Here is a 13578-nt window from a genome sequence, read left to right as displayed (position 1 = left end):
GGGGGGGGGTTTCTCTTTTGAAGACCCTGCCGCGAGCCCTAAGCAGCAATGGGATGCCCTTCTGCACAGCGCTGAGGCAAAACGGAAACAATAGACCTGGGGCTGAGTCAAAAGAAAAGGAGCAGTACAGAGACTTTGAAGGTCAAACAATAGCCTGACTTGCTGTGTGCTTCGAAGAAGTCTAGCAAAGGATCTGCACCGTCTTTTCAATAGCTAATTTCAGTCAAAACAGCTCGAAGGAACGAATAAAACGCGCGATTAAAGTGTAGCCAGCTTCGCAGCAGTTTTTATCAAATGCAATTAGATTATTTGCCAAAGAAGGTAAATGCAATAAAGATAAGCTTTATGTGCAATTGAACCTCTGCAATTTTCTTCGCAAAAGTGCAAGTCAGTCCATGCATTTTCTCATTTGCAAGACAGCTGTGGCTGTGTAAATACAAATAAATACATATGACGAACCAGGCTATATGTGAATTATATCAGTGTTAATATTAAAGCAAAGATTAAAACATAAATGTATGTGGCTCTGTGTTGACTGCTTTGTAAGAATGAAAGCAAACTGTGTGATTCCCAAATGGATAACGATTGCACGTGTGCTTTTAAAATATATGACTTTATGAATTAATCACGATATTTTTTTTCTGTTTTTTGTATATGTATATAAAACTACGAAGCGATTTGTTATTATAAGGTCTATTTTGAGATTGTAATTTAAAAAAAAATGGAAATACATGCAGGCTAGTAATGCTCACAACAGAAAAAAAAAAATACCTCATGATAAACGTCATTCGAAAAAAGTACAACGCGATTGTTTTGTTCTTGCATGTCTTTACATTATTTTAGGACAATGGGAATGGAGTTAAATTCCGTATTTCAATTAGTGACCAAATCATCTGCAAAGTTAAAGCGAAATAACAAATATGTAGAAACCGAATCTTTAAAGTAGACTTTAAAAATTGGGATAGGAATTATATAAAAATTCGATGCCAGTCTATGTTATGTGTCGCGAGCTTTTTACAATGCAAGTAATAAATGCATTTGATATTTCTTTAATAGTTGTAATTTACTAAACGTGCATCAGCAAGATAATATATATGGTAATGATAATAAAACGACAACAACAACCAGTATGCTTATCATCTTCTTCTTCTTCTTCTTCTTTTTCTTATTGTTGTTGTTGTTATTATTATAAGAACAGAGAGAACTCAGATCATAAAGAAAAAATAGTCAATGAATATCCCAGATTTTACAGGCGCTTAAGTAAACAGAACGTTTGGCTAAAGGCTAGGTTTATACAGAGAGGCGGAGATTGATTTACGGCACTGAGAATACCCTCTTTTATTGGGGACTGTAAATCTGTCAAAAGCTGCATGAACGCGTAGTGCCTTATATATATATATATATATATATATATATATATATATTCTTTGATAGGCAGACTCGCCGGACAGCTGCTTGAAGTAAACGTGCATTTTCCATGTGTCAGGTTCGTTTGTTATAAAACTGCAATCAGGGAAAGGATTTAGATTAACCCAACTAGTGTATGAAATGTGTCTTAAATTATTATTGTTATTATTATTATTTTCAGTAATAATTTTAATTCAAAATAATGATTTATATTTTCACGTGCTATCAGCGAATCTAATCATCATGACTATAATATGCGGTATAGCTGCAGCATACGCGAGCTATTAGTTGCAAATTAAATTAGAAGTCAGGTTTTCAGAAGTCAAGAGTAACAAATAAAGCACCTGAAAATTCTTCTTTAGTGAGCTCACTCATTACTCTTCGCTATCCCAGGAAATAATGGAATCTGTATCGCAGCAGCCATTCAGTTAGTTAAATATTAATATCGAATGAATTGGAGCCCGGTTGGAGAGATACGGAGAGTTAAAGAAATAAATGCACGCCTAATCTGCATTTTTCAAAACAAGAGATTAAACATATTTACTAAATAGTTGTAGTAGACCATGTGTAGATATCGGTAATAGTACAGTAATATTGATGAAATAGTAGATTGGTAATGCAGCAGAAAGGGGAGGGGTTGCGTTTTGCTGGCAATGTTAACAATGGTGATTTGCCTTACTTAATATGTGTCTTTAAAACACACACATGCGCGCGCACACACACACACACACACACACACACACACACACACACACACAGGCTCTCAGCCCAGGCCCACAAAGCTGGCGCGCGCGGGCCATATATCTCTGTGACTATGCGGTGCTGACCTCCGCTCCGTGGCTTTTCACAATAATAATTCAGCAATGCGCGAGGGCTATTTGTTTCGCAATTAGCGGCGTGAGCTAAAACAGGCACCACACCATCACATCAGCGTTACAAGGCCAAGCGGCGAGCTTTCCAACAAACCTTGAAGGAGGGAGTGGAGACCAGAACAAGGAAAGCAAAAAGGAGGGGGCTTACATGATACAATACGAGACGTTGTCACACAAAATTGCCGTCATATTTCTGGAGCGGGAGGCCCTCTTGGCCTCCCTCACAGTGTTACAGCTACTGAAATACATATAAAGGAAATCGTAAAGTAATCTCGCGGTGTGTATTCTGCAGGTCTTGACACGCATGGTGACTATTCGGGCCTTTCACAAGCTGCTCAAACCAAAAGACGGGAGAGATGTTTAAGGATGGGTCTTTGCAAGGCCATGGCTGCTGTTGTTTTAAGGGCCCCGATAGTTTACTAGACTGTGTGTGGGAAGAGATAGCACGGTGCCCTCGGGTTACAGTGCCCCGGCCGTGCTGTTATGACAAACTCGCCCTAGGGCTTTGTTGACCATGTAAAACGTAGCGCTGTCCTGTCCGCGCCGGGTCAAGGGTTTCAGTGAGGTCAGTCTGAGCCTTCGCAACAGACCTAATCGGTCAGAAAAACGTGTCCTCTAGTTGAACCCATTGCTGCCATTCTGCCTGCCTGCTGCAAGAATCGATTTTTTTCTGTCATCCTTCAACTTCCCTCAATATCAGTTTCTATATTTTTGTCTTTTTTGCCACGCTTCATGCTACACAGGTCCGCAGAGGGAGGCGAAAGCCGTAAACCAGAACCACTGGCCTTTTCTCCAGTACGCACAAAAGATTGATTTGCAGGGGTTAAATGGCGGTGAGCCCGTATCAGAGCATTGGTGCTCATCTAAGCACACAACATGCAATTGAAGCAATTTGCTACAAGTCGTTTGTTTTAGGCAAATAGTTGCTCTCGAGACATTCTCTTCGGTGCTGTTCATTCCTGTCTGACCAACAGAGCATCGAATAATTTATTCTCGAAACCGGCCGCTTTGCACCTGTGTGCCACCCAAGCTCTCTGATGGAATAAAAAGGCCTTTTAGGGTGGAGAACCACATGCACACGCGCACACAAACAACATTATATGTAAAATAAATAAAGTGCCATTAACAACAGTCATTAGGGCAGCATGTCAAATTGGCAGCTAGGAGACTTAAATATGGCATATCTAGATATTGCTCAGATGTGTATGTGGCACATTGCAACTCATGCATATTCAGTGTTGATAGAAGATACAAATGCGCGTTCACACGCACATTAAGAGACAAAAAGACGCTCGCGTGCACACTTTTTTTTTTTTTTTTGGCGCTCCATACTACTTCAGCATCAACATCCACAAATACACCATCTAACAATGCTACAAATGTGTTACTCCAAGACGAAAAGGAAAACATGCTACCACTTTAGTTGTGATGGCACACACCTAGAAATTATCTTAAACACACGACAACCGGTTCCCAAAAGCTACCCTTTCTGTCAAAGCAACCATAAAACCCATCCGTGGCACAACACGACAAATGCGCCTCTGCTACCCTACTGCGAGAAGGCCATAAAGCAATAAAACTCAAAACACTAAAAGTGCGGGAAATAAAACAAAAGTACTGTACCTTAAACGCTGCCATCTCGTGTCCTGCGAAGATTCTCACTCGCGCTAACATTTTCAAGAGATTCTTCATGGGACATCCCTCGCCAAAAAAGTTTTCTTGCGGCATGACTTAGTGAATAGAAGATGGTAGAGGAGGGAGGGGGGGATGTCTTCAAGTGCCCTTCAAGATTTCACTCCCCTCCTAGCAGACGGTCCGAGCAGTTGTGCTTCCGAATGACAATAGGAGAGAAGACTTGTTTAAAGAGAAGCGGTGATTAATGATTTTTCTGTATAATTCTCACATTTTTCTTTAGGCTTCTGTCTGCAAATAATGGTGGTGAACTTTTGAGGCCCTCAAAAGAAATCTGTTCACTTCTATTCAAACCAGTGTGGCTTTTTTTAAAGAAAATAAAATATGTGTGACAACAATAGGATTCTAAGGTCTATTCAGATGCCACACGCAAATGCATCCATTTAAGTTCTCGGGTAAGTTTTGAGGGACATGTTAAAATTACATTTAAGTTAGATGCAAGATTTGGGTCTAAACCACAAAACGGGTGTATGTAGATGAATATCTATCTATCTATCTGTCTATCTATATTAATCTGTTAAAAAATCTTACATATTTATGCTACTACAAACAGTATTAGCTAACAATTGTGTATATTTAAATATTTCAACTAGAGCATGGTCCTCAAATGATTTTACTGCATCACATTTTTTGCTTTTTGAAGTGTTTGACGTTATGTCCAGACAGCATTTCATAAATAAAAGGGAGAAAACAGACAAATGGCTTTAGCGGGCTGTGTGGCGAAAAGGCCTCTGATATCAACAAGCAAGTAATAGAAAATCTTCTCGGTGCCACGGAATGCCAGAAGACCAATTTAAGGCCATACTTTTGTGTAAAGTTCAACGCCAGCAAACGGAATGTTATTTTCTCCGGCTCTATATTTTCAATACCTGCTCTGAGAAAAGAAAATGAAAATTAATACAAGGGCTGCGCCTTCCAAAAGAAGCCATTTGTCTTCTTGATTATCTATTTGGTTGTCAGGGTTTGAGCTATGGCACCGACCCGCTCCTTTGTAATATAAAAAACACACAGCTTGCGCTGGCAAACAGTCGCGAAACTGTTGTGCAAGAATTACACTCATTAAAGCATTAAAAGCCCACGAGCCGAGAAACTATTTAACTTCTGCTTTTTTCTAACATGGATCCATATTTTTAGGCGCATTCACGGCATCGTTGAGCAGGGGGTTTGTGCACCGTTAAATTAAGGAGAGAAGGTAATGGGCAGGCCTACGGTTCATCCTTTGTACCACAGAGTAAACATGACAAATGAGGCCGAGTTTGGCGTGATTAAAGATGAAACACGGATCCATCTTCACCAAATCTGAAAACTATCTGCCGCCTTCTGTGCTTATGAAAGGGGCGAGTGAGCAGGAGAGGCGTGCGGGATAACAATGGGAACCAGACTGGGAAAGCAACCCATCTAGCATTTGAGTTCGAGTCTTCACCCATTTTGAGTGTTAAAAAGATGGACATTTTCTTTGCTCCTTTCCCCCACATCTTCCTCGTATTTTATCCCTGTAATTAGAGTGCAGGGGAGAGTAGGGAGACACAACGCAGGTAAAATCCACGTTCTACACTCCAGAAAATTAGATTTTATAATTGTACGTGTTTTGGGCAACAGTGGAGTGCTATAGACTTGGCGGAGGTCCGCTTGCTCGGTTCTGATTGCTGCCCAGTGTCGGGCCGCTGCTTGAATTAGTGTTGGCAGAGCTGCTGCGTATTTTGGTGTTGGGAAGCTTATGGTCCTTCTTCCACTTCATGCGCCGGTTCTGAAACCAAATCTTAATCTGTCGTTCGGATAGGCATAGTGTATGGGCAATCTCCACCCTCCGTCTGCGAGTCAGATAGCGGTTGTAATGGAACTCTTTCTCCAATTCCAGGACTTGCTGCCTCGTGTAGGCTGTGCGTGAGCGCTTGGGTTCACCCCCTGAATAGTTCGGGTTCACTGTTTGGATACAGAGAGCGACACGTTACAAAAAAGTATAACACACGCACACACACAGCCCCCAAACACACACTCACACTTACATATGATATGTACACTCCAGTTCATCAACAGTCAGATGCACAAACACTATAATAATATAATGTAGGTACTACGTGAAAAAAATCTGTCTATCTCGTATTTGCAAGTATACAATGTGACTGTTTAAAGCTTCGGTTATGCAAAAATGGTAAACGAAACAAAAAAAGTGGCCATTGTCTATTTAAGATAAGCAATTTGCATAGTGTCGGGACAGTGACACTAATTTCAATATTTTATTGCTCAAAATAAGTCAGTAATAGCAGCACAAGATAAAACAATAGGAATATTAAATTTTTGCGTAAGAATTCATAAAAACAACACATATTCAGCAATTCACTACGAGGGACCAGCGTAATCTATAGTTGGCTATGGGCGACTAATGTTAAGCTGTGATTTTGCAAACACGGAGTTCGCCCCCTTTTGAGCGCACCCCAAGGCAGTTGTATGGATACAAGCACTAATTATCGCGGAATAATAGTTTGTAAAAGAGTCCGACTCTTTGTATTACCATTAATGTTTTATTATCGTCCTCATAACTATTAATATTTTAGCTCCCATAAAACTTTTTTTTATTAACAATAGTTAAGTGACAATGTACACATCAATCCGTCCAGTCACTTAAAATCAAATTATTAAAACATAAAACTTAACTTATGGATTACATGAGATCTCATAAACCTCTTCTCGGGAAGAAATTAGAACGAGAAAGTTGCATAGACCCCGAAAGAGCTTAAAGAAGGAGTGCAATGAAAATTTATGGCGGGTGTAATTATATTGCCCTGCAAACAGACGATCGTAAATCTCGACCAAGGGCAACTTCATAAGGGGAGCAATAGATTTAACGCCGGACATTATGCTTTCTAAAGTGTCTGAGCTGTCTGCGCACGGAAACACTAGTAAGAGAAGTTTAGCTGCACTTACCGATGTTTACGTGGACTTTTTTCATCCAGGGGTATACCACGGGATCCTTTCTTGAAGTGACCGGTGAAGTGTTTTGGCTAGTGGGAGTCTGACCGCAGGCAGGCGGAGGGCTCGGAGTTACCGAGTCGCAGTGATGGCTTGGTTCAGGGAGAGGGGTCGAGAGTGCGGTTGTGGGTAGAACGTGACCTCGCGGAGAGATGACCGCGGCAGGCTGCCCCGAACCATGGCACGATGAGTAGGGTGGGTCGGCGCAGCCCGACCGCTGGTGGTAGATCGACTCATGCTGGAACGAGGGGTCTTGCCTCTGGGCGCTGTAGTAGTCCGGAGAGTGACTGGGTAGGTAGTCGCTCTGGGAATATTCCTCGCATGGTGGAAACTTGGGGTCCACATAGTTGGAGTTGATCAAATAGGAACTCATGGCCATTAATTTCTTTGAATTGCACACAAAATATACTAAAATTTATATGTATCCCTTTACTCGTTTTCCTGTTTGGTAGAACCCTCCTACTTTCTGTCAAGTGAACAAAGTTAAGGGTCCATGTGACATCGTCAGCCAATGGCGTGGATCTTCGCGATTCCCGGATAAGGAAATGGGATTAGTCAGTTTAGACCGCGCTCATCAACTCACATTTCGGAATAGTCTAAAATTCCATTCTTTCTCAAACGTTGCTATGCACTTGATGAGATAGTGAGTAAATCAAAACAATAACAAGCCAATGCAGACACGGCGAAAAGGCATGCTGGATTCTACCAGCCCCACAGAAAGTCACGCCCCCAGTCCCTCTCAGTTCATCTGCACGTTGAGAACATGACTACACCTCTATAAAGAACTGTTCAGATTTGGCGAATAGAAACACTGCTTAATTTTGGCCAGTGTTCATGCAAAGCGGTACCAGGGGAAAGTGATGCAAGAAGCTCGCCTTGACCAAGTTCTTAAATGCACTCGCTAATAACGGTGAGAGAATGGTCGTGGCGTGAGCAGCGTGTCAGAGATGAATCTGGGCTTGTTTAAGATCGATAGAAAATTCATCAACTAATTCAGGTTACAAAGCCTCCTAAATCACAAAGGAGACCTGCATTTAAACGGAGTCTGCAGTCATTCCACTCCAAACAGCGCGTTTATCCTGTGTGCCAAATCTACACACACTGAATAGTAATATATGCTTAATTCACTATTAACACCAGCAGCAAATATTTATCGCTGTTTACTAATAGTAATGTTTTAAATTAACTGCATTCAGATAATCATTAATCAGTGCAAAACTATACAAATTATTATTATTATTATTATTATTGCTCATTTCGAATTCTTTCCTTTTTTTCTAATTTCGAATTCTTTAAGTCTCATAAAATATGTGTGACATCATGAACGCCCTTCAATTCTACACCACAATTTACAGAAAAAAATGTAGTAGTTAGGGGAAAAAATAACTTTCGTTACTGCAACAATATTCCACTAACAAACAGTCATTAATAAACAAACCGAAAGTTATAATGTCATCTTCTTTGCCCGTTGAAGTTGAAATGTAGCCTATACATCAACTACATACTCCCTTAGACACGAATTTGTGACTGTGCGTCTGTATACACAAATCCGGATCTACAGGGTATATATAGATGACAGGTATCTTCTTGACAGGTATTGAGAGAGCCTGCTCACCTTGACAGTACCTTCCCAGTGTCAAGTGTTGCACCTGGAACAGTCTGCCTCCAAGGATATCAGCAATCTGTCTCGCCACTTAACGGATCGGTGCTTCCTTTATAAACCTTGCTAATGGTTTGTGGTAAACACTGGAGTTTTTCTTGTACATTTCTCCCCGACATAGAAACTAAACGCATAACATAAGAGAGGAAAATTTACATTTTTTTTCACTATATGGCCCAGAAACAACATTTTCATAACCTCGAAGATCAATCTCTTTGTCTCTTCAATATATATACTGAACGGTCGAAGAACACACCTTTGTCGTCTGGTGTGCTATTTCATGTCAAAAACGTTTAAAATAAGAAAAAAAAAATAGACTGATGTTGGAAATGAATAAAACACACAATTACAAGCTAAGACTTAGGCCTACACAATAACATCTATTCACGACAGACATGAATTTTAAAACAGTTCCTTAGAATCTAGCACAGAAAGCGCGTACAGGCCAGCAAGTAAATGCGACCGCGACAGATCTCAACAAAGGTCAAAGAAAGCTGAAACAGCCACTGGAATAAGACGCAGGTCAGCTCTGTTTGTTGCCGGCAAACACCAGTCAAACGGCGAATAAATAGTGAGGTGAGAAGTATAAAACAATAAAATATGCACATAGGACACTACCACTAGTTCTTTAACCCCTTGACACCGAGCAAACATTTTTATGACTCTTTAAACAAGCGTTTCTCTCAACAAACACTCGGTCACTCATTTCATGGAGAACGCTCTGAAATAAAGAAATAATTCATTCTAAGGAGATTCTCTTTGTTTTGGGGATGCACCGATATTTCAAGGCTGGTTTTTAGATGTACAGAAGAGGTAAGATTTCCTTTAATTCTACAGTAGAAGGTAGAATAATGGAGTAGGCTAAGTGGGAAAAAAAAACGAAAACACATTCATTTTTGGAGTTTACTTGCTATTTAAAATAATCGACCGTATCCGATTTATTACAGCAGCAAGCAGTAGGCTATGTTACGTTAGTAAATCTACACAAAAATGAGGGATAAACATAAAATTGTTTGTAACTACATAACGCTCCGTTTGCCACATTTCGTACCTTAACGAAAAGAAAACTCTACCAGAAAAAAAGTTACTATACAAACATCGTAAAATTAATATTGTATCCAACGAAATTGTCGTTGTGCTTCATACCAAAATATTTCAAACAAGCACCATAACACAATATATCGTAATATTATCATTTTAATATTATAGTTTTCTTCAAGCACTAAAACAATGCCAAACAGCTGACAATTTAAATAAATATTTTCGTTGTCTAAATATGTACATATAAAATAACGATTTAGTAAATGTCACAATATTGGTATGATATTGGAATAAATAAATATATATATATATATATATATATATATGTATTCATTCATTCATTCCTTATTATTGTTTGCAAATCTAAATCTGGAGGGTTTCTGGACAGTCTTTGTTCTGCTGCGGCAAAGGCAGAAAATTTACTAAAGATTATATTATTGTATTATTAAATATATCAAAATAATATCGAATAGTATCGAAATATTCTCAAACGAAGGAAAATCTTTTTCCATTCACGGAGCAGTTTAAATGTGCATAAAAAAATTGTATCATATCAAAGAAATCTGTAGCACCCCTAGCGTTTGGCAATCAAAGTTCTGGCAATTTTTCAAATGGGCCTCTGCCATTTTCAGCTCTCTTTTTTTCAGTTTGCCTGACTCCTTTCTTCTCTCTCAATTCATTTTGATTTCTGCTTGGTAATAATTGTGCCGACCTTCTTGCACTGAAGCACGTTAGCATCCATGTCCGAGTTGAAAACATGCAAACGGCTAATAATTTTGTTTAGATGACTTAGCTTTTACTTCGCATGTAACCTCTACATCTTATTTCACATTTTATCGATGCAAATCTGTTGTAACAGCAAAGGAGAAAGTTCAGCCTTGGTGTCCACTCTAACCCTTTCACCCCCTGAAGTCCCCGACCTCGCCTTCACCCCCGTGAGCCATCTCCTTCTAAAAGCCATGGGGACCTCGAGCCATCTGCCTCATTATGGGGTTAATATGTACACCGACAGGCAGTCAAAGCCGCGGCTCAGAGACTATAGCCAAGGTAAATATTCACGATATAAAGCCCACACTCGCAACAGTGCAACTCCGTGGGGCTCGAATTCAAAGTCATAACTCCGTTATGATAGGAGGGGGGACCCGTACTCTCGCCACAGTGTGCGCGAGCACGTGGTCTGCCCAAGCAAACACCTGCAGAAGAGAGCGCGGCGATATGCAAATTAAGCGCCTTTTTCTTTACTTACTTTTTTGACTCTGACCGTTGCATCTCTCATTTCGGTAGTCTCTCGCCCATATCTTCTCTCCTTTGCTGTACATGGTCTTTGCAAGGGATTGTCGCCGCTCCAAAGCCCTTCTTTTCGTTTCAACCGTTCCTGCGAGTCCCTCCGTCTGAAACCCCCCCTTCTCACTCCTTTCTCCAAAGCCACAGGTTTAGCCCGTGACCTCGCCGTGATACCTTTGTGTGCTCAGCTCCCTCTCATTTCCGTGGGTACCCTCGACCTCCTCTTTAACATCACGCGACGATAACAGACAGGCGGACATGAAAACATCCAAGAAAATCTTCAACCGATTTAAGAGCTCAGAAAAAGCAATAATAAGGAAAAAGCACCGAGCCACCAACTTCGACAGCAGGAGTCATCGCGCCGTATTTTCCGTTTTGAGGATTTATCTTGCCGGCAACAACAAGGGGCTTTCCCCACACAACGCAGCCTTCTCTCTCCTAAAACAACTAAAAATATAATGCACGTTAGCCTCGAGCCGCTGTGAGCTCTACAATACCATTGGGCGATATAAGGCATTTTGTTGTGGACTCTCATTCACCACTTACGTACGTTGTTTCTGAGAATACCAAGTCGTTCAGCATCACATCATCCTGGCTCTCCACCATTAGTCCAAAAGTTCGGGCCAATAAATTATTATTCATGACCAAATTATCAATTGCCCAGTTTCTGCGCTTTTTCAACACTAACATATTCCAAACACGCCTTTAAAATCAATATTTAATTTATCAAATAAAAATGAAAGCCAAAGATGTAATCCCAATGTTTCAATCTTTTCGCCTTGTGAATAGTAGCATACACACACACACACACACACACACACACACACACACACACACACACACACATATATATATATATATATATATATATATATGTATATTCTTTTTTGAGGTATTCGTGACGATTGGTGGGAGATGATATGATAAGAAAGGGAAATGTGTTTCTTAAGTAAATTTCCTTTGTTTATTCACAACTTGTCTACATTTTAAACATGTAAACAAAATACCGCAGGTGGTCTTCCGTTCTGAATGTGGCGAATGTGATCAACAAACAAAAATGTGGAATACAATAGGCCTCATATCAAAATAGAGGTATGGCGTCGCGGAACTAATTTTATTTCTTTCACAATCAGAAAAAGAAAATATTTTATTTGCGTTGCGTTGAATGCGCATCCGGCGCCTGCAATCATAAACTCGGTCACGAACCGTAAGCTTGTTATTTCTCTTATAAAATGTATAGATATAAGTTTCTTATTTCGTATGTTCACATGAATATTATGACATGATAAAGTTCGTCAGAAACCCTATATGCAAGCTTTATTTGTAGAGTTAAAACGATAATGTTAGACATAGAATTCACATAAATGGCTTTGGGTTTACAAGATTAGGAAAGTAATAGCCTATAGAATACACAATTAAATAATGTGTTTTCAATAATATATTTTTTAACACAAAGTCAAAACATAACAGCAGCAATGTTGTATTTTTGACAGGTAACGATTTTACTTTTTTTTTTTTTCAAGTGTCACGTAAATTAGGCCTGCAGGAATAAATCAAAAGATCTGTCATAGGCCTTTGACTGGCCTTACTTGTATTAATAAACAAGCTGCCTTTACAAAACGCATGCACGCAATAAATATAATTAATCTCAGATTGAGCTACATTTTAAAAAGTTTCGCAGTGCAACATCAGGCCTTTTTGTTGATCCCCTAAGCCTCAAGAATCGAATGTCTTTTTTCCTCCCCAACACACCGTTTCGCGGGAACGTGCTTTGTTACAAAGTCGGTCTTCTATCATTTTTCTAATCTTTTCAAAAGAGACTGTCTGAAACTCCTCACTCCCCCTCTTTCTTCTTCTCCCACTTTGCCATTGACATCCAGCGATTGGTCAAGCGCAGTGAGTCGACAGCCAACGACCGAGTCACGCACTACGTAAACTTTTGACCCCTGAACTATTTGACCCCGCCAAATCTCGCGCCACTTCTAACGAGACTACGTTCACCTTCTCCCGCTCCTCTGGATTAAACGTAGACAGAGAGAGAAGGGAGAACGAGCCAATCTTGTGCCTAAACCATAGCTTTATGCTTCCTGATGAACGACAAAAGCATTGAACTAGGCTGGCTCACGATGTAAGCTTCTATTGGCAAAGTGCTGTCTGTCTCCTATAAGTACTATTATTAGCACTTTTCAGATCACGAAAAAAAGCTACGAAATCTATCGGATCGAATTTAGGGTAGTATTCTATGTTGATAATTTAAATCGCGTATTTCTAGATGTTTCCAAAAGCTGTAGTCCTTAGAACAGGGCGACAAACAGAAACCGGCAGCCTCAGACATCATGATCTTGGTCTAAAGCGGGCTCTGCTGGCGACGGAGGAGAGTTACATCTGAGAAAAATCAAACTCGAGCATAACTTCAGGAGCAGAAAATATATGTAGTTTTATTTATTTAAAAAAAAAAAAAACGGTTCATAGAATAACTTGCAAATAAGAAATGTGAATTCTATTGGCAAAGTGCTGTCTGTCTCCTATAAGTACTATTATTAGCACTTTTCAGATCACGAAAAAAAGCTACGAAATATATCGGATCGAATTTAGGGTAGTATTCTATGTTGATAATTTAAATCGCGTATTTCTAGATGTTTCCAAAAGCTT

General features: G+C 39.9%; 1 protein-coding gene across 1 annotated transcript; it reads right to left on the bottom strand.

Annotated features, from left to right (window-relative positions):
• Positions 1-5183: 5183 nt before the first annotated feature.
• Positions 5184-7369, bottom strand: LOC107687779 (homeobox protein Hox-B4a-like). The gene is made up of 2 exons (XM_016485235.1): positions 6897-7369; positions 5184-5894 (listed from the first exon to the last, which is right to left on the bottom strand). Exons 1-2 carry the CDS (start codon positions 7318-7320, stop codon positions 5578-5580), a joined length of 741 nt encoding a protein of 246 aa, XP_016340721.1. The 5' UTR covers positions 7321-7369; the 3' UTR covers positions 5184-5577.
• Positions 7370-13578: the final 6209 nt, after the last annotated feature.

This window comes from Sinocyclocheilus anshuiensis, unplaced genomic scaffold (assembly GCF_001515605.1).
Source record: "Sinocyclocheilus anshuiensis isolate Anshui unplaced genomic scaffold, SAMN03320099.WGS_v1.1 scaffold97, whole genome shotgun sequence".
Taxonomy (NCBI): domain Eukaryota; kingdom Metazoa; phylum Chordata; class Actinopteri; order Cypriniformes; family Cyprinidae; genus Sinocyclocheilus; species Sinocyclocheilus anshuiensis.
This window is presented reverse-complemented; position numbering and strand designations above follow the sequence as displayed.